This window comes from Lytechinus pictus, chromosome 16 (genome assembly GCF_037042905.1).
Source record: "Lytechinus pictus isolate F3 Inbred chromosome 16, Lp3.0, whole genome shotgun sequence".
NCBI lineage: Eukaryota > Metazoa > Echinodermata > Echinoidea > Temnopleuroida > Toxopneustidae > Lytechinus > Lytechinus pictus.
This window is the reverse complement of record NC_087260.1, coordinates 28,736,784-28,759,428: the sequence shown is the minus strand read 5'-3', so window position 1 is coordinate 28,759,428 and position 22,645 is coordinate 28,736,784. Positions and strand designations below refer to the sequence as shown.

General features: G+C 36.1%; 1 protein-coding gene across 2 annotated transcripts in view; it reads left to right on the top strand.

The window, feature by feature from the left end:
* The window catches only part of LOC129279379 (ATP-dependent RNA helicase DDX3Y-like), a 31,616-nt gene extending 15,682 nt beyond the window's left edge, over nt 1–15,934 (top strand). For both annotated transcript variants that reach the window (XM_064110873.1, XM_064110872.1), the window contains 12 exons: nt 459–735; nt 2,805–2,904; nt 4,845–4,980; nt 5,425–5,501; nt 5,844–5,933; nt 6,301–6,461; nt 6,779–6,923; nt 7,763–7,907; nt 8,396–8,577; nt 9,396–9,513; nt 10,812–10,968; nt 11,772–15,934. In XM_064110873.1, coding sequence (XP_063966943.1) covers nt 459–735; nt 2,805–2,904; nt 4,845–4,980; nt 5,425–5,501; nt 5,844–5,933; nt 6,301–6,461; nt 6,779–6,923; nt 7,763–7,907; nt 8,396–8,577; nt 9,396–9,513; nt 10,812–10,968; nt 11,772–11,979 — 1,796 coding nt within the window. In that variant the 3' untranslated portion in view covers nt 11,980–15,934. The remainder of the gene's footprint in view (nt 1–458; nt 736–2,804; nt 2,905–4,844; nt 4,981–5,424; nt 5,502–5,843; nt 5,934–6,300; nt 6,462–6,778; nt 6,924–7,762; nt 7,908–8,395; nt 8,578–9,395; nt 9,514–10,811; nt 10,969–11,771) is intronic.
* Nucleotides 15,935–22,645: the final 6,711 nt, after the last annotated feature.

Here is a 22,645-nt window from a genome sequence, read left to right as displayed (position 1 = left end):
AAAAGATATGCTAATGATCAGTCGTCCTTTGTTGTAGTTTCCTTAACAAATCTCAACCCCTTTTTGTGTGCAACTTTGTTTTGACATTGAATTTTCAAACTTTACTTTACCCTACTTTTTTTTTTATTAAACATTGCATTTTGGACTTCAATTGGGAATTAATGCACCTCATTTGAGGTCCCCCCCCCCCCCTCTTTTTGAAGCTGAAATCTATGAAAAGGACTTGATTTTTTTTTTTGGCAATCGTAAAGCAATTGTAGATTCAAAAGCAATCAATCAGAACAATTAATTGAAAATTGTGTTTTGATCTGCTTCATGCAAATAATTAATTGACTTAGTATGATTTGCAATTTATTTTGCAGTCAGTGGCAAATAAGTTTCTTGCAATGACCTTTAAGATGATTGTGCAATCAGAAAAACTATATGTTTTTTTTTTGTATTAAAAACAACTGATTCAGGTGGTGGACGGGGTGGATTCCAGAGTCCACAAGGACAGGGAGGACCAGGAGGATACCAACCTCGTGGTGGTGGTAATTACAACAGCCGTCTGGACTGGGGACCTCGTGGTGGGGGAGCCCCACAGCAGGGTGGCGGTGATACCTTCTGGGGTGTCCGAGGCCAACAGAACCAGGATGGCTGGGGTAGGGCCGAGGACTACCGAGGGCGTGATGTGCCACGTGTAGAGCAAGACGAGGATTGGACTAAGCCTCTCCCAAGAAACACCCGTGTAGAAAAGTAAGTCTTATCATTTAATCACTGAAGACTTTTACTAGGCTACATATGAGGGGGTGTTCGATAAAACTAGGGCTGGGACTAAAACCCGGGTACCCGGGTCCCGCCCGGAAGCCTCGGGTACCCGGGTAGAAAAATCAATACCCGATACCCGAAAATTGCTCACCAGTAACGTACATGTATTTTATTTTTATTGCGTAGTGTAAGACATGATTGTAACTCATCACAAAAATACACAATTCTCATTTTGAATCTCACCAATTACCCTCGAAATATCCATAAATATACAAGTTTTTCAAGTGATGATGATGCGACTGAGATCGTTTAATCGTCGCCATGTTTCTTTTGCAGCGCAGTGACGTCATCTAGCCACTGCGATGCAAGCCAATTTATGAATGAAAATATAGTAAGCATGCGCATTGCAAGCCTCCCGTGCCCACGCAGTATTCCATTGAAACAAGTCTGCAATACTCTCGTACCAAAATCGACCTAGAATTCCACTTTTCTATATTTAATATGAATTATGAAAGGTATTCTCAGAGGATCTGTTTTCTCACCGATACCAAGCAAAGTAAGCAAAATTTTATTACTTCTTGCTTTTCCGTCAAAATCTTACGAAGTAGCGTCAATATTACATCGTGTTCGTGAGTTTGTAGAATCTATGGCTATGTGAACAAAGTCAATTGATTTCCGGGTTTCGGAGCATACGAAGCGCCAGCCAATCACGATCGTGTTACCATTTTCGGTTTATGTTGAACTGAAAATGGTAACAAGAACGTGATTGGCTGGTGCTTCGTATGCTCCGAAACCAGGAAATCAATTGACTTTGTTCACGTAGCGATAGATTCAACAAACTCACGAACACGTTGTAATATCGACGCTACTTCGTAAGATTTTGACGGAAAAGCAAGAAGTAATAAAAATTTGCTTACCTGTGTGGTATCGGTGAGAAAACAGATCCTCTGAGAATACCTTTGATAATTCATATTAAATATAGGAAAGTGGAATTCTAGGTCGATTTTGGTACGAGGTGACAGAGTATTGCAGACTTGTTTCGATGGAATACTGCGTGGGGCACGGGAGGTTTGCAATGCGCATGCTTACTATATTTTCATTCATAAATTGGCTCGCATGACAATGGCTTGATGACGTCACCTATGGGGTTTTTCCACCAGTCATATTTCAAGCGACATGATTTTCGGGTACCCGCCCGAAAATTACCACGGGTACCCGAAAAAAAAAAAACCCGAAAGTCCCAGGCCTAGATGAAACTCTTCATTGCGTAGCATTGTGAACATTGCGTTCAGTCACCATTTGATAATTCTTTCAAATATCTCGTAAAATCTGTGACACTTTTACATACATCTGATTGAGTTTCACAAGTACAAAATTCACAGAATGTATCAGAAAACATTTTTTAGGCCTAAAGATTGGAATTATGATAAATACAGAGAAAATCATGATGGAGAAGTGTAAATCCAACCATCAAACTTCCCAGTGTTTTGCATGTGTTTTTCAAGCATGGAGACGTACTCCTTTCTAAAATTATCACTTTTCAGCTGTTCTAGCATACATTGTATGTTTAGAACACTGAATGACACATATCGACAGCACAGATCTCAAGGGGTGGGGCGATTTGATCCCCTTCCTCCCCCTGCCACAAAATCTGGCCTAGTTAGGGTTAAACCATTCAAAGAATATCAATTTTGCCATTGTTCTAGCATAAATTGTACATGTAGAACACCAAACAACACTTAGTGACATTTTAGAAAAGGAGAAACTGTGGTCTCTACATTGACAGTTTCCATTTTTATTCCCTGCGACATCAGGAGCCTGTAACACAAAGCTAACAATCATTGTAAAACATTTATGATTGAGTTCATTGCCTACAATGTACAATTATTCATGAAAATCAATCGATTAATCACTAGCTTTTGTGTTACAGAACCGAGATCATTATTTAGATGGCAGAAAATGTGGTTTTTAGATCCCCCAGGTCGTACAATGTCATGTCTGCAAATGTGATGTTCTGATTGTGCAATCATTTACATTTTTTACGTTCTTGTTTTCAGTGAATTGTTTGGAAGTTCCAACACTGGAATCAACTTTGACAAATATGCTGACATCCCTGTAGAGGCTACAGGAACCAATTCACCAGCTCCCATTGAACAGGTCAGTGTTATATTCAGTCAAGATTCCTTTGTTTTTCATCAGAAACAAAAAAAAGATCAGTTGGGGCTCATTAACCTTGTTTTTGGTAACCCCCCCCCCCCCAAAAAAAAAAAAAAGATTTCTCCCTGAAAATGTAGAATTGCCCCCATATTGTCCACTCTGCACAAATTGAAGAAAAAAAATCTGCCATTCATATAATAAAATGCAAAATAGTTAATAGTGAGTGTGGCTTTTTATCAGCTTCCTTATTTGAAAATCACCTGTATTTTGCATGTATGTAAAACTTCAAAATGTTATCTAACTTTCATATTTTTCCTCTGATTTTATTATCTCAACTGCATCCCCTGCATAGCAGAGGAGACTATAGGCGCCGCTTTTCCAACGGCGGCTGCGTCAACATCTAATCTTAAATGACCGTATAACTTAGAAAGTATATGGACCTAGTTCATGAAACTTACACTTAAGGTTAATCAAGTATTACTGAACATCCTGCCTGAGTTTCAGGTCACATGACCGAGGTCAAAGGTCATTTAGGGTCAATGAATTTAGACCATGTTGGGGGATTCAACATCAAAATCTTAACCTAAGGTTAAGTTTTTGAAATGTCATCATAACTTAGAGAATATACGGACCTAGTTCATGAAACTTGGACATAAGGTTAATCAAGTATTACTGAACATCCTGCATGAGTTTCAAATCACATGACCAAGGTCAAAGGTCATTTAGGGTCAATGAACTTTGGCCAAATTGGGGGTATCTGTTGAATTACCATCATAACTTGTGAAAGTTTATGGATCTGATTCATGAAACTTGGACATAATAGTAAACAAGTATCACTGAACATCCTATGCAAGTTTCAGGTCACATGATTAAGGTCAAAGGTCGCTTAGGGTCAATAAACTTCGGCCAAATTGGGGGTATTTGTTGAATCACCATCATAACTTTGAAAGTTTATTGGTCTAGTTCATAAAACTTGGACACAGGACTAATCAAGTATCACTGAATATCCTGTGCAAATTTCAAGTCACATGACCAACGTAAAAGGTCGATGAACTTTGGCCATGTGGGGGGTATTTGTTGAATTACCATCGTTTATGGATCTGATTCAAGAAACTTGGACATAAGAGTAATCAAGTATCTTTGAACATCCCGTCCGAGTTTCAGGTCACATGACCAAGGTCAAAGGTCATTTTAAGGTCAATGAACTTTGGCCATGTTGGGGTATTTGTTGAATTACCATCATATCTCTGTAAGTGTATTGGTCTAGTTCATAAAACGTGGACATTAGAGTAACCAAGTATCACTGAACATCTTGTGCAAGTTTCAGGTCACATGACCAAGGTCAAAGGTCAGTGGACTTTGGCCATGTTAGGGGTATTTGTTGAATTACCATCATAACTCTGTAAGTATATTGGTCTAGTTCATAAAACTTGGATATAAGAGTCGTCAAGTATCCCACTGAACATCTCATGCGAGTTTCAGGTCACATGACCAAAGGTCATTGAACTTTGGTCATTTTAGAGGTAATTAAAAGATTGCTGTCATAACTTTCAAAGTTTATAGATATAGTGTATAAAATGTGGATATAGGGGTAATCAAGTATCACTGACAAGTTTTAGGTCACATGATCAAGGTCAAATGTCAATGAACGTAGTATTGTATCATATGAATGGCGTTTTTGTGAATAATTATTTTATAGTAGTTTTCAAAGTCAGCACAGCGGCTGTATTGAATCGCGTGATGCAGGTGAGACCGCCAGAGGCATTCCACTTGTTGTAAATGATTATTTCATAGTCGTTTTCAAAGTCAGCACTGCTGCTGTATTGAATTGCGTAATGCAGGTGAGACTGCCAGAGGCGCTCCACTTGTTATTCCAAGGAGATGGTGATCTTATGCTTTATATTTGTGTCATTCCATTCTTTCCATCTCTCTTTTATCAGTTCAGTGACATTGACTTGGGTGACATCATCCGTAACAACACAGAACTGTGTAACTACAACACCCCAACCCCTGTTCAGCAGTATGCTATTCCTATCATCAAGGGAAAGAGAGATCTCATGGCCTGTGCTCAGACTGGTGAGACAGCACACATTGTTATTATTATAGAGCTGCCAATTAGTAGGACTTTATCCTATTTAGTTTGATTTTTAAGGGGAAAGTGACACTAAGATAGATTTTTTATCCAAGGAATAGGATTTTCAAAATTTGTAAGAATGATGATTTCTGGTATGTTTTTCCAAAAAAAAAAAAAAAGTAGGATTTTAGGCTTGAGAAAAAGGATTTTTCTTTTCCCCCAAAATAGAAAGTTGGCATCTTTGTTGTTATCTAGGGTTGTGAGTAAGTTAGTTGTGAGAGTTTGGCATCTGTTGTTTTGTTTGTTTTTGATCCACTATAATGGTGGATCAAAGACAAACAAAACTCTATTACCCTGTTGGTGGTAATTTGAATCCATGCTTTGTGACCAGGCATTTACAGACCAAGCTAGAATGTAATCTGGTGTGTTTTCTATCATGTCTCCAGGTTCTGGAAAGACTGCTGCTTTCTTGCTTCCTATTCTCTCCCAAATCTTTGAGAGTGGACCTCACAAACATTCTGTGGTAAGTTCAAACTTGTTCAGAGATATGGCACGGCTAACCAACAAAACTCAGCAACGTTCTATGTACAAAGTCTATGTGATATGAGGAAGGGGAAAAAGGGTTCTTGTCCCATCATATTCTTCAAAGAAGTTAACCGAAGTAAACTTTGTCAAACACTGCGATGTATACCCATACAGAATTATTTCACCATTATTAACATATTATGACACTATATAAATGGCAAGTGACATCATAATGAAACATTCTTGATATTGTCTGTGCAACTAAGTGCACTTATCGTGAAATTCTAAGCAATTCTTTTTTACCAGTTGTTTTACGATCTTATTCCTTCTATCTTTACAGGGTTGCTACCGTAAGAAGCAGTTCCCTCTTGCTTTGATTCTATCCCCAACTCGTGAGCTGACATCTCAGATCTACGATGAAGCCAGGAAGGTAAAAGAAACAAGTTTTATTTAAACAAATCTTCTTTTGCATCGTTTTTTAAATTTAACTTTTCATTTATTGTAGCACATGTTGTATACAGTATTATTTCAAAAATCATTCTTATGTTTTATGTCAGGAAGTGCGAGGAGGAAATATTTTTTTTCTTTTTCTTCAGCCCCCCCCCCCCCCCCAAAAAAAAAAAAGAATTTCAGTATTGTTTTGTGATCGAATTCGGTGATTTATCATACAAGGAGAAAGCCATGTTAACAGATGTTGGTGATGTGGGTACCTCCATGTGAAATGAAGGGAAAAAGTGGCAAACATGAGATGTATAGCAGTTAATAGGTTTGAGTTTTTCTTTTCACCTGTTGTCTAGTTTTCCTACCGTTCTCACGTTCGTCCCTGTGTGGTATATGGAGGAGCGGATGTCAAAGGTCAGATCGCTGATTTGGAGAGGGGTTGCCATCTCCTTGTTGCTACGCCAGGACGTCTGGTTGACATGTTGGAGAGGGGCAAGATCGGTCTTGAGAAAATCAGGTATGAACACCTTTTTGATGATGGTTTTCATTGATTACTGAACATGTGTGTTTGAAAGTGATGTGATAGGGTATTTGTTATTGATATTGTTATCACTCGTTTTTATATTAGTAGTGTTATTATTTTTAGTAGTATTGCTATTGGAATTAATATTTGTTTTAGTATTATCATCGTCGTCTTTACTCTGATTATCAAAACTATTTTGAAGAATGGTCAAATCGCTTTTTGGAAATATTAAAAAGAACAAAATTTTCTTTCTTAAATTTTATGACATATTGTTCTTAATAAAAATACTTCTGTTTTCTTGATCATTGTAGATGGGTGGTCCTTGATGAGGCTGATCGTATGCTTGATATGGGTTTTGAACCCCAGATTCGCCGCATCGTAGAGGAAGATGAAATGCCCAAAGTAGGAGAGAGACAAATGCTTATGTTCAGTGCCACCTTCCCCAAGGAAATTCAGGTAAGTGTCAAGGGTAGGAAATAATTGTTATTTTTAGGGGCAATTTATTCTAGTCTTTGTTCTTTTACATTGTGATGATCACTGAATATTTTGGGTCATGTATATCATTTCAAGGGCTACTTTTTTGCATCATGAGAGACTATACATTTAATCCAATACCATTATTTTAGTGTATGTAGAATATTGATTTTCTAAATATCCTTGAATAAACAACAATAATTGTATAGTTCTTCATAAACACATAACCACTACAGGTTTCTATGCGTGAGGAAAGCGGGAAATATGGATTTAAAAATTAAACATCAAAGAATATTGTTTGTGGCCGATCTTAGGAAGATGAACATGAAAATGATCCCCCAAAATCATTGATTTGGGGATGATATTTGTGAAATTCAAAGAAAACATGTGTGTAATCTGGTTTAATATGTCATTGATTTTGTCTCTTTCGAAATTGAAATTGTCTCTTTCGTCTACCAGTACTGAGTGCACAGAAACATTGTTAGCGCTAACAATGGGCTAACAGAGACTCTGTTACAACCAGTAATGTGGCAGCAATGCCTGATGTTACAACAATGCATTACTGACACATTGTAATAAATGTTTTGACTTCACAATCCGAAAGATGTGACTGGGCTTACTGTTAGAACTCTGTTGGGTCAACAACATTTCTGTGCGGCCAGCACATATTATCGTCCTGTTAGTACTCCTGGAAATATATCTCCATTCAAATTGTCCCATCAATGATAATGATCCTGATAACTTATAAATCTCCATATCAGCTCTATTGATTTTGGTAGATTTTGGAAAAGGCATCTCATTAAACTGATGTTAAATTGCAGGTTCTGGCCCGTGACTTCTTGAAAGACTACATCTTCTTGGCTGTTGGTCGCGTTGGTAGTACTAGCAGCAACATCACCCAGAAGATTGTCTGGGTGGAGGAAGGAGACAAGAGATCCTTCCTTTTGGATTTGATCTCGGCCTCAGGTCAGTTCATTAAAATAGCATTAGTCCAAGGGAGCGTGTTATGAGCTACCAAAATACTTGTATATGATCAGCTGAGAGCAAATTTTGAAAAGCACTGAAAAGATGTTTTGTGAAACACTCCCAAACATTTACATACCAACTTTCATTACTTTGTGCAATTATTATTTTAAAATTTTTACTGGGAAAAATGATCACTCTGAAGATTGGCAAAACAGATAGCACATGTGGGACAGTGTATCATTGCTTGGAAGAAGACCTGACACGTTGCCATTTCTCAGCTATTACACAATCTCTTTCATAATTATTTGGCACATTTATATATATATATATATATATAGGTTTATATACTAACAATTTGTTGTGGTCAAGTTATTTGTCTCTGTTTGAACGCACTTTTAGATCGTTACAACTGGCTTCTCTTTTTTTTTTTTCTTTAAGCACCTTTTATGATTATTTTTTTGTTCATAAACCAAAACTGATTATGACAGGTGCTGGATCTCTAACCCTGGTGTTTGTTGAGACCAAGAAGGGAGCTGATGCTCTAGAGGATTTCCTCCTCCGGGAGAAGTTCCAAGCCACCAGTATCCATGGTGATCGCTCCCAGAAGGAACGTGAAGAAGCCCTGAAGACCTTCCGTAGTGGCCGCACTCCAATTCTGGTCGCTACCGCTGTAAGTTCTCTTCCATTTGAAAACTTTATTTTGATGATTGTTTGCTCTGGTAATTTCCATTGTTAATCTTATTTGATGCAGTAATCCATTTACCTATCCAGAAACCCTATGCAAATCTTATAATTTTTGTAGAGAGCTGCTAATGGTTAAACAAATTTGAATATCTTAAGTTGGAAGAGGAATGCTATTTTTCAAGATTGAGATGGAAAAAAGATAAATTTTTGTGTGTGAATACCTTAAAATGGGCATTATTTTATAGGTGTACACATGTTACTGCATTAGTATATAAATATGCAAGCCTTTATTTCAGTGTTCACATTAGTCACTGCAGAAAGAATATTCAGAGGCAAGTGCATCATGTCAACTGTTGCCAAACCTCTACCACTTAGATTTAGAATTGCTTGTATGTACATTGCCTTTGTTGTGTTTACTGGAAATCTTGAAATATCTCTTGACCCCATCTTACAAAGAGTTATGATTGATCCAATCAGCGTCAACTAAATGGAAATCCATCAATGTCATAATTTTTCCTTCAGAATATTTGCACAATGTCCTTTGTGAACAAAAAGAAGCACACTGAATTGTCAAGAAAACAATGAATATACATCATATCTAGAAAGTAATCTGAATAAACATGCAGTTTAGATCTTGACGTTGCTGGCTGTCCATAGTTGTGGTTGATCGGATCAATCACAATTCTTTGTTAGATGGGACCCTGGCCTCATGCAATGGGATGATCCCTATACAAAGTCTATAGGAATCACAGAAGCCAGTAGCCATTGGGTTAACATGAAATGCATTTTTCCGTTGTGTTGTAGGTGGCCGCCCGTGGTCTTGATATCTGCAACGTGAAGCACGTCATCAACTTTGATCTGCCAACAGACATTGAGGAGTATGTTCACCGTATTGGTCGTACTGGACGTGTCGGCAACACAGGTAGGAAAGGCAGTGCATTGAGCTATCGGGTAGTATAACAAAAGCCGTGTCCATTGTGTTTTAGCTGCTTCACTACAAAGCAGGATTCACAACAGCTTGCCCCCGTTGTGTGAATTGGGAAAAGCAAGGATTAGAAGGGAAACAATGCTGAATGATGAGCAAAAAGTGGTTCAAATTATGAACTTCTTACGTCTTGATCATTTGAGAGCATTACCAGTTTTCATCATAAGAACTTGAAAACACAAGACAAATAATTTCGGGAAGGTCCCACATATGTGACGCCAAACTCACATATGTGATGATGATGGTGGTGGTGTTGGTGATGGAGGTGGTGTTGGTGATGGAGGTGGTGTTGGTGATGGAGGTGGTGTTGGTGATGGAGGTGGTGTTGGTGATGGAGGTGGTGTTGGTGATGGAGGTGGTGTTGGTGATGGAGGTGGTGTTGGTGATGGTGGTGGTGTTGGTGATGGAGGTGGTGTTGGTGATGGAGGTGGTGTTGGTGATGGAGGTGGTGTTGGTGATGGAGGTGGTGTTGGTGATGGTGGTGGTGTTGGTGATGGAGGTGGTGTTGGTGATGGAGGTGGTGATGATGATGGAGGTGGTGTTGGTGATGGAGGTGGTGTTGGTGATGGAGGTGGTGTTGGTGATGGAGGTGGTGTTGATGGTGGTGGTGTTGGTGATGGAGGTGGTGTTGGTGATGGAGGTGGTGATGATGATGGAGGTGGTGTTGGTGATGGAGGTGGTGTTGGTGATGGAGGTGGTGTTGGTGATGGAGGTGGTGTTGGTGATGGAGGTGGGGGGGATTGCTCAAGTATTCAGGGTTCCCAACCCATCAGGGAAAATTATTTTACTTTTTTCCAGTCAGGGAAAAATCAGGGAATTTGATAAAAAATTACCTCAAATCAAGGGAAAAGGGAAAAATCAGGTAATTTGGTTTGGCCCAAAAGTTGACAGCACGGTAGTCAGACTCTTATATTTTGTTGCATATCAAAACAACATTCATTGAATGACTGGATAAATGGTGGCTTTTTTTCAGTGTTTACTAATTAGTTTAACATCGTTGTTTTTATACTGAAAATACATGTAATTCACTGCAAGAATTTAGAAAACATGCAAAACTGGGAATGGGTTTGAATAGTTATCAGGGAATTTTTAAACTTCATCAGGGAAAAATCAGGGAATTTTGTTATCATGAAAAGCTGGGAACCCTGGCATTGCTCAAGTGGTATTGGATAGATGGCAATACAACTTCTCTGTTTTATTCACTGCACCATTTGCTACTCGTATCTGAATTGCAGGTCTTGCAACGTCTTTCTTCAATGAGAAGAACCGTAACATCTCCCGTGACTTGGCTGATCTGATGATTGAAGCCAAGCAGGAAGTACCCAACTGGCTTGATGCTCTCGCTAGCGAGGCCAAAAACAGTGGAGGCTCATCACGACGTGGACGTAACAGGTACACCACTCAGTTCTTAATATTTCTTACTTCTACTTACTAATTATTGTTGGGCGATATTTCAATATCAAAATTATGCAGTATTGAAAAAGAGTTGAATATTCGATAATGGTTTTAGGAAAATGTTGATATATCACGGTAACACGATATGAACAAAAATATTGTTGGTTATGAAAAGTTAATCACCATTTATTGACCAAAAATATTGCCCTATATTGCTTTAAACCAACTCAGAACTTTGTAAGCTCGTACCCAAATGCCCGCTTTTCATGTACAGGCAGCGATGAAAGCCTATTAAAGTAAGATACTTCCTTGTAATTGTCAACGCTTACATTCTAGAATGACAATATGGATTATGGGATGAAACTATTATATCTTTGACAAAATATCAAAGAGGGGAAAAGACTGTGGATATATAGTGTTATTGTTGTTCAATTCAATTCAAAATCGTTAATTGAAATACTTTCTTTGCAGCAAGTTGTAAAATATTACTTTTCAAGCAATGATTATTAATAATAGGGGAAAATAACCTATTATTACAAACATATTCAAATATACGCATGCATGTAAACAAAGTATATCATAGATGAATTTAAATAGAAAAATATGCAAACACAATAGTCAATACAAGTTACATTTGTATTGCGCCTTTTATTAATATTTCAATATGCTTCAAATACATATACCTGATGAGTTCCCATGATATTCTTCATTTTTCATGGTATTTTTAAGAAAGTCAATTTAAACCTTATATTAGAACTGAATATTTCACTTTGTTAATCCTTTTATACTCGATGGAACAGGTACGCTGGAGGGTTTGGTTCCCGTGACTACCGTCAGGCCAATAACCGCGGTGGACGTGGGGGCGGAGTCTCCAGCGGCTATGGAGGTCACCAGACCGGCGGACATGGCGGGGGCAACAGCTTCCCCGTCTACCAGCCTCATTACGGCGGTAACTACGGAGGTAGCTACAACCAGTCCAGTGGCGGTCAGGACTGGTGGGGCAACTAGACCGTATTCAGACACCAGAAAGGATCGTGGAGCTTGATACTGTGCAGCATGTATCCTTGTGATATTGTTATACAGGAGATGGCTCTTTACTCAGAGGCTAGCTAAGGTATTCATTCCTTAGCCTGCCTTATGTTTCTATTGTTATATATATATTTTCATCTTACCGTGCTTACGTTGCAGCGTTAGATTCCTCTAGGTTAGACGTATTATATCTATCTTTGGAAATATAGATTCTTGTGAATTTATATGCACAATTTATTGTCTTATCTCCTTGGTGTTTGTTTAATTCTTAGAGATAGCGAAAAGAAAAATCACCAGCTGCCAATTGTTTTTAAGATGCAGCGTATTATTTGTACAAATGAAACAAAAATTAGAAACGGAATACTGATGTGCATGAGGCTTTATTTCTCCCTTTGCTGTCGGTCCAGGGTAGGTTATGAACAGACCCATTTTGGAGGCAGAGGACATCAAAAAAAAAAAGGCAAATAAAGTGGATAAATGTGGAAACTGCTCAAAACAATAATCTAGTTCATATTGCACTCTGTGTGAGACTGGTGAGCAATCATTTCTCGGGGTAACGAGGCGATTAACCAGAGTGCACTATGAAACAGTAAGATGGGGTGAATATCTCATCCTTAGAGGCTATATTTTAAGATGGGATTAAGTGTATTGTCCTATTCTCATCATATCTAAGATAAGTATGGTTGTGTTTTTGTTGTTTCTTTTAACTATGGTAGGATGCTGTAAGAAATTATGTTACATAAAGTAAAATTTTCATTTTTTCACTTTTTAGAAATTTAAGGTAAACATGTGATTACAAAATTATGATACACAAGACAATGGTGATGCATACTGTTGATATACTGCAAAAACCTGAATGCGGATATTTCATTCACTTTGAACTTGATTAGTTCTTATACCTTGCATCCATACTTCGTAGAGTATGAGAAAAAAAAAATCAATGCTGTCATTCATGTTAAAATTGGCAGCAGTTGATAACTCTTTCTGATGAGATATTGGAAATAACTTTAATTTATAGCATCCTACCGCTCAAAGTATCCATGCATATTGCGAGTATGATTATAGATTGCATGTGTAGTCCATTTCTATTCATGAGAGAAACTTGGTTGAAGACTCTTGTTATAAAAAGCACCTTTTTCTCTCTCACTTTTCTTATATTTTGATTGTCTATTGTAAACTTGATGCTTCGATAACATGTATCTGCATCACTGTATAGACTAAAGTCAGTCTTATGTAATCATTATGAATGGATGTGTATTGTAGATGCCTAGAACTTGTTCGGAAAAGAAAAATTGTTGTGAATGCTTGATCTTTTTTTTCTCTCTTCTCCATTTTAAAGTATGTATTTAAGCTTAGAATCGTGTGAATTCTGTTGTTCCATACTTACAATTGTTCAAAAAAATATTGTCGGTCAGTTCTTTTTTATATGAATGAGCAGGTTATATTTTTAAACCAACAAAGGAGAGATAGTGAACTTTTCCCCCTTCATTGGAATAAACAGTAGGAACAGATGCCAGCCATGCCACGAATATAAATGGATAAAGTGTAAGTCTTGTGAATTCCTGTACTTCTGTTGCAAAGAATGGCGCAATAGAATGGTCTTTTGTATGGAATGTTGCTTGATCTTACTCGCATTTGGTTCTAACATTGTAGGGTATTCATTGTGTTCTTTTCTATTTTAATCATTCTGAGAATCATTACTGTAAATGCATGAGAGGGTATCTGTTCCTACTACTTAAAAAAAAACGCTAATTAGAACATTAAGTTCACTGTTTCTTCGAGATAACCTGCTGTGTGAACATCTGAAGAATGTATTAGCATACCTGTGTCTGTACTGGATAAAGAATTGTTTTATCTGTCATTTCAGAAAATGGAAGTAATAAGAGAAAAATGTCTTTATTTTCTCACATTTTTAGGGATATTTGAAGAACCAAAGATCCATTTGTGCTGAATAGAAAGAAATTTCAGCAGATTTCAGACTAGTCATAATATTTTACCATTGTTCTTATCATGCAGTGATTAAACGTGTTAACAATCCATGGTATTTTCTGTCCGGTGATCCGTTGTGTTTCTTAACGAAAGCGCAACAGATCATTTTGTATTGTTTGTTTCTCATATTCTGATATGTATTGGTTTTAACTGTGCAATCGGGATCTCGCATGCCAGAGCCATAACAGGGTTGTCAACAACAGTATTTTGTTTTTTAACCCCCCCCCCCCCCCCTGCATCTCAAATTTATGCTTTGAACTCCGTCCCGACCAAGAGGGACCCATTTCATATAGAGTTCCGGCTATTCTAACTTTGCCATTATAGCAACAACAATGGTAACAGGGCTCAACTGCCAATTACAATCAAGGTTTCCTTGGAACTTCATACAATGACAAATTTACAATAGTTGTAATTCTTGGTGAAACCGGCCCTTTATTGGTTTCTTCATTTTTGTGAATTCTCTGTGTTTTATGGCTCTGGCTGCGTTTGTAACTCTGAGTTATGACGAAACTTTTGTGACGTATGAATACAACAAAAAATGTCTAGTCAGAGGATAGTGCAGATAACTCTCTTTGAAGTATAAATTATTCACCTTTTTCTATTTAAAATGTACTATTTCACTTTTTGCATTGCAAACTAGTGTTATGTCAGCTATGTACGCAAGGAATAGATTGATTAGTGGGTTGTCATTACTTACGTGTGTACACATCATCACGTTTACATCTATGATGATCCGCTCGTCACTTATATTCTTGTAACCACAAATTTAACCATTGTTATATAAACATTAAGATGTTTTGAATATGTATCTTTCATATTCAAACGTTTACTTGTTGAAAATGAAGTATTATTATGTTCATTCAGAACTACTTACATGTATTATTATTTATCCTAAACATAACTCAACCATGTTTAAATAGCAGCATGCATTTAGCATGCTAGCAGAACAGTTTTTGATCTTCAAAACTGACTATTTATTTTTATGTTCCTATATGCATCATGAAATAGTTAATGCAGTTTTCATGAACAATATGGGAAGAAATGATTGGAAATTTCTCCTTTTTTTGAGCAGGCCTCATGCCCAGTCACGAAACATAACAGCGATAAGTCTCTTAATATTAAACGTTTCTTGGGGACATATTTTTACCCCGCTTTCTTTTAGTATGTGGCAGCGCGTTTGAGTATATCATCATTGTCTGTCATTTATATTATTCTCAGATAATCTGATAATGGATTTTTGTTATTAATACGGATGTGTGCTTTGGATGCTGATTTTAAATTTTCAATCCTGGGTATCCCTTGTTGAGCAAATTATGAGACAAGGACCTTCAGACCCTCATTTGAAAAAAAATATACAATTGATAGGTTTCTATTTGTTAAAATTGAAAATAAACTAGTGCCTTTTTGGGAAATAGATGATTTTTCTTTGTCATAAGACATCAAAGGAAAAAAATACAACATAAACATTCCATCCTTATGAATATAAACGTGTATTTAGTCCAAAGTTTTGCCAGGGAAAGGTGCTGATGAAGAGTTTTTGTTTGTAGGGTGTTTGGAGATGAAAACTTTATACCTAAATGTGTTTTCATGGTATAATCATCATTCTTTTTGAAAACATGTTACTTAATGAGAGTAACATAAATATTTGCCTAATGTATTTTTTGTTCTTTCATATCTTGCTAAGCACTTCAAGTGCTGAATCAACTCAAAATTTCAGGAATCAGTTTGTTTCTACCTACCGTAAACATGGCATGGACCAGTTAGCGTTGCGCGATCTGCCCGTGAAGCATGGCCTAGCCGCGTGGCCGCCCACGTCCATTTCTGGAAGGTCCAGATAATGCGCTGAAAATGCAACGGTGAAAGCACGCTCTAGTCCGTTTGCCACTCACTCACTGATAAAAACTACTACTGTTGCGATGTCAATTAAACTAATCTTTTACACATATTACCTTTTATTACTTTTATTTGTATCACCTTACTGAACCATCGTAATTTATTGTGATTTATGTCAATTTTCATAAGGAATAGCCATTCATCCGATAGGCACGATTTAAAGTACTTTCTACGTGTCTAGCATTAAGAGTGCTAGAAACTTTAAAAGTAAATTCCCTCCCCAAAGAATATTTTTATACCAATATACCACTCGGTGTACTTAGATGGAAAGAGGAGGTGGACTTTTTTTATTCAGATCAAATGCACTTATGTAAATAGTTTTGAGGAGAGAGAGTGTGGTCGAAGTGAATACATTATATCATTTTCATAATATCATGATTATGCAGTACCAGTGGAAAAGCCTTTGTGGTCATTTCTCTTGTGTTCATCAATCAAGTTTGTGTCTCATCAGGGACATCGTAGCCAGTGTACCCTGACATTTGTATTGCAAGCCATTTTATCATTTAATCCTATCTTGTAATACAAAAACTACAATTGACTGCCCATTAAGTGATGACAAGGACTTTATTTGGCACTGTAGATCAGAAGTGAGTTAAATAGTACTGCTGGGAGGTTTTTGATGGTTAACCAAATATCAACTACCTTTCTGTGTTAAAACATTCCTTCCTGTATCTGTTCTACTTCTTCATTGTCGCTTTTCTCAATTCATGTTAACAATCTGAGGACGGTATTATATTTTTTAAAGGGTTATCAGATGTCTTGTGCATGTATGTTAATTTGATTTAATGATAATGCATATACTAAATATTCCTATTAAGTTCTACAAGTTTAATTTTTTGTAATCAAACAACAGTTTTTAGTGCCAATGCGCCTAAATCATGGGACTTTCCTTTCTTTAGCCAGTTAATTGTCAAGTTTTCTAATAAACACTTTATTTGAACTTTGATACAAATTCATTATTTAAGGGGTTTTTTTTACATACAACGTATAATTTTTATATATGACCTCTTTCTTGTAGTGAGAAAAATGGCGATAAGAGATTTTTTGACATACAGCAGTTTAACTAAACCATTATTACTTTTTTGTTTATTTAGACTTAACTATTAGCTGTAAGCAGACTAAATTCAACAAACCTTTGCATTTAGTGAGTGTGTGTGTGTGTTTGTACTGTATTGTTTCTTCTTGTTTGTATGAAAATGTTGATGTATCACATCAGTTATTTCTGGAAATTTTCAGATCTTTAGCCTGAAACCAAAGCTTAAATTGTCCTTTAATGGACAAATTAACCGTGTTCTATGAAAATGCCTTTTTTACTCTATAATAGCTATGCTGATTGTTTATATTGCGAAAAAAAACTATAGTAAAAATAATGTCGGTTAATTTAGGTTGTAATTTCTAGGAATATATCACTTGTAACTTCCATTTGATAACCACCTGTTGTGCTGTCTTTTGTGGACTGTATAACAGGGCCTCTTTGGTTCCCTTCTAAGAGGAACAGATTTCAAGATCAGTTATGCAGGGTTTTAGATAAATAGCTAAAAGTAGTATATTGCATCAAAGTAGTATTTTCCTTGTTGTGGTTCACTTTCATATCCGTATAATGATTTGCAAAAGGCAAGCTGCTATTCACGCACATATTGAATACATGTATTGCTCTCATGGTAATGCATTATGTACCCATAAAGGCTGTATTTACTCATAAGTTCAAAAGTATTTATATATTTTGTTATAGAACTTCAGGTATTCAGTAACATCATACCATTCTATATAGGTTCCTATTTTTAAATTGGACACCTTGTTTTAATACAAAATGTGCAATGAGGGTCCTGGTCATGCTCCAAATTATGATAAAGGTATGATTGGAAGAAGTTTACATGTTACATTTCTTTGCCGTTTCATGTGAACTTGATTTCTTTTTTTATATCATAAATCTTTGAATTATGCTTGCAAAGTCAGATAAGCCTCTTGCAATATTGCAAGGCATGTAAAATGGTGCCTTTTCTACGGGAAGTCTAGCTAATTCGTACTTGCCATAGATGAACTGGGGGGGGGGGGGCTTAGTAGCTATGTTGAAAGGGGGTGATACTTAATATTTTCCTCTTTTTTTACTATGCAGAACTATTTCTGATGCTGAGCATTTTTATAGAAAGTTTGTCAAAAATGCTTAACAAGTTTTCTATAATGTTTCATGTTATGATCACTGGATTAAGAAAGATTCTACTTCATGTATCTCTCTTAAAGCATTTAGTAGTCCGTCTCATTCGGGCCTAAGCTAGTGCAATATTCTGTTTTCTATAGAAATGCCCAAACTTTGATACATGCTGATTAATTTCTAAAACCTCGCAAGCAGAAAATATGTAAACTTTATCTTACATCATACAAGTTCTTCATAGTTCATATAACAAGAAATTGCTTAACAATTTAGCATCCAAAATCAAATCTAGTGAAAACTTTCTTTTTATAGGTTTTCAAATTATCTGTGATGTCTGTATAGGGAATGGATATTTCATGAGCGCACTAAGCAATAATCATGCCATATTATTTTTTGTTAGTTTTTCTGTACCATTATGACTTTAATTGATAAGTGAACACTGTTTTTTAAACATTTGTTTTTTACTTGAAAGACAATGGAACATATACGTTGGGCAGATGAGTGGCGAATGAATAGATGAAAATGTCGTATTTAAATTGAACATATCATGTTTCTGTGAGAGGTATTCCTCACAGTTTATATTTTTCTATCTAACTATATAATCTTTGTTAGTTATAATTTGATGCTGAGGGTAGCAATATGTGTTCAAGGGGGAAAATGTTGTTAATTGCTTAATCTATGGTACTATCTATACACGCCTTTTTCATTTTGAAGAAAGTAAGATTGTTTTGAAGTTATATTCCTGTCCACCTCATTGAATTTGTGCAGGTTTATACCAAAATCTTTTAACTCTGTTGAGACAGAGAGGTAAAAAGCTAAGACTACTCTTACGAGATATGTACATGTATATATAAGGAACATTGCTGCCGAACATCATGAAGTATTTATTTTCGTGCAAGCACTCAAAATCAAACTCGATCACATTCTTTTTAAATTGGGTACATCAGATTGCAGTTTATATTGTAGAGCGGGAGTGTTGGGAGTCTTTGTTTGTGAGGGGGGGGGGGAACCAGAATGTAGACCTTTTACATGGGCTTAGTCTTCAAGTCACATTCAAGGCATGGTGGATCCATGTTCAGGGTAAATATACATTGAATGTTTTGGAAATTTGTCAAGAAAATTTTTTTTTTGGAGTTAATATACATGTCTATTTGAATCTATCGGTGAGTGGCGTGTGTGGGGCAGAAGCGTGTTGCGCGCAGTGGTATATTTAACGGACCGAGACTTGTCGCATGAGGCCTGCGGTAAATTTGGAGAAGTCGTATTGAGGTTTATATCCTGTAAAGAATGTTTAAGAATTAATCGTTTCAATTTTCATAACAGCAGGGGAAAACTCTCTACCAAGAATAAAACAATCTTGTTTTGTGATCAAATTTTTATTTTTTCATGTGTTTAATGATATGTGTTTTATATACTTCACAGCCTTACATTATGATGTACCTGTTATTTCTTCAAAACAATAGTCATGAATATATCTTATTATTTTGTAAATGTTCGTCTGCCAGTGCTAAAGTATACAGTATTTTAGTCCGAGGGGAAATTCAATCTTCCATTAGCAAGCTGAAATGGATTTATTTTGAAAAAGAAAATTGTCCATGTCCTTGCACTCGGGAGTTAAATTCAAAATGACTGTTAAACACATGAAATAAAGAAAGCTACCATGAGGTGCTCTTGCACCCCTCCAATCAGAAATATACCCTGGTATTCTCTGATCTGGAACTCTTCCCTGATCAGAAAATACAGGATTCTTTTACCAATGTGAAAGCAAAGTACTTGTAATATCCCTGAAGGAAAATTCCTGCAAATTACTAGATACTTGTGCAAAGTAAAAAAAAACTTTTGCAGGGATTAATTCAATGTCATTAGTATATTTGCATTGTGACTGTGAATAATAAGAACGACTCGCATCCAATCAGGCGAATATATGGAATGTGTTATCAGGCATCAGAGGCCTGATCAAGTTCTTGTAATTCATGGGTATTTTCATGATCGGACTGGTGTGAAATACACCTATGTAGTATTTATATTTTATCTACATCACTGGCTAAAGGAAACACTTCATTTTGTCTTTTCATCTGGGCCTTTTACACATGCTGTATACCAACAGATGAATTTCTCCATAAGACATTGAGGCTCTAATCCAATATCTCTTTTTAACATTTTGACTTTTTATAAATAGGGTGGGTTTTTTTTTTTTGAAGGGGAGGTGTTAAAGGGAGAAGTGTCTGTCATTGAGACTTCTCTGCCAGTCGCAAATAGCATTATTTATATTTAAGAAATGGCCTCAACCAGTGATAATTTCTATTTTTATATTTATTGATATCTGTAACTCATTGATGGAAGAAGCAGCATTGTGTGTCTTGATTGTGCAAAGTCTTATTCTGATTATTAAGCACTAACCTATATTTTAGAGAAAAAAACTCAAACCCATTACATATCTTTATGGAAAAATGCATTATCTTTCAGAAATATCACATCTTTATTCAATTCAATTTTATACTTCTTTATGAAGGGGAATGAATAAGAATTGAGGAAAGTGACAGTTCAACTCCTTTTCACAGACTTTTTATGTGGAATAGAGTGAATAATTTGTAAACTTTTATCATTTCATTTAACCGCAGTCAAGACACACAATGACACAGGTGATTGCTTCAAACATTCTTTTTTGTGAATCATTTCCTTGTCTATTAACAAGGACCTTTTTCATACACTATACATTATCAAACTGTTTTGTAACTTATTATATTCAAAACACAGGTGTGTGAGAAAAAAAAACTGACGAGGAAGAGAGAACGTAGAAGAAAAAGAAGACAAAACAAAATTGAATGTTTTCTTTGAACTTTGGAAGTATGCAAGTTGTGGGACAACAGACTTATATATGGTAGTTTGAACATTTTTTGAAAATTGATGAAAAAATGCATTGTTGACGTATTTTTGCTGTTGTCGCTGGTATTTACGAGTTTTAAAAGTTACTGATTACGTCGTACCAAGCTTATGTACTACATTACAGTAAAGGACAAAAGAACATTGGTATTCAAAACGTTGGATGCAAATTCCAATTCTATGTTGTCTTTATAAACTATACCAATGTACGTGTAAAAAGACGTGATGTGTTCTATAGTTTTTTCAGAACATTGAATTTCACTGAATTCTGAAAAAGATGATCCTCTCCGCAAAATGTACTGTTCTGACGAACATTATAAAACTTTCAGTAATTTTGATTAGATTTTTAACATCTCTCATCTTGGGCTCTTTTTCATGAAAATCTTAATAGATTGTTATATCAGAAGTAATTGATATAAGCAACCGAATTGTTAGCATTTGATTGGTTGAACGTTTTACTAGCTACGTCATGAGTATTATCAGTCCAATCTTTTATGATTCTTTGCCCAGTTTTGTGATCAAAACCAGTTATCTGTTGGATGAAAATCTTATCAATTGCAAATATCACAGCTCTGTATTACACTCAGCCAGTCAAATCTATTGGCCCGAATTCACCAAGGTGGATTTTCAAACCATTGGTTGAGCTCATGGTTTGTGCAGATTTTCTGTATAAATTACGCCTATTTACTGTGTAGATTAAAAAATGTCCAATTCTTATGCATGTTTTTGTCACAGTGCGCCAAATTGACGCCTGTTGCCGTGGTTATCCACGCTATTCTATCAATGAGTCCACTGTTTGAAGAGTAGACTCATTAATTCAATACAGTGGACTCATGAATAAAATAGCATGGATAACCACGGCAACAGGTGTCTATTTGGCGGGCTGTGGTAAAAGTACGCATCAGCATTGGATATTCTTTTAATATACACAGTAAATAAGCATAATTTATACAGGAAATCTGCATAAACCATGGGTTCAATCGATGGTTTTAAAAACCACCTTTGTGAATTCGGACCAATAATTTCATGAGTCTTATGATTCAGGGCCTTTTTATAAATTTGTAAGTGATCATCGACTCGTAATTAACGTGGGGGTATGTTAGTCAAATCTGTCGATTATACCATCCCAGTGGGGTAGAAAATATCCGGGGGCACTGGAGATTGTCATTTTGGGGGTTAAGTTTGACTATTTGTATTGTCTCATACAAGTATGTGAAGATAAAATGATAATCATTGCCATTACATTGAATTTTTAAAGCATCTGTGATTCTTAAACAGTAAGTAATTAAGGAGACGTTAAATTGGTGAGGATTGTCAATGATAATTCAATCGTGGGCAGTAATGATTATGTCTCATCGTATAAAGAAGAAAAAAAATCAACCAATTCAAAAGTGAATTTTTATTTTCATACTTACAGTGTGGGACCATAGGGGTTGATTTACTTTTCACCAGGTCTTAACCTGTGGGAGACTGGATGATTTCGGTGTAATGCACGTTTTCCATAGACTCTAGCTTGCATATATGCAATTCGGTCTCCAACAAGTTAAGAATAATGTCAAGATACTAACTGTGGAATGGTATTTCATGAAGATGTTATTCCGATGGAGAGGTTTATTTTTCAGAAGAAAGCATGATCAAACTAAAAAAAATTACTGCATCTTCCCATGTAGTGACAAACATGAAAATTATTTATATTTTGATCCTTCATACAGAACAATCTTTTTTTAG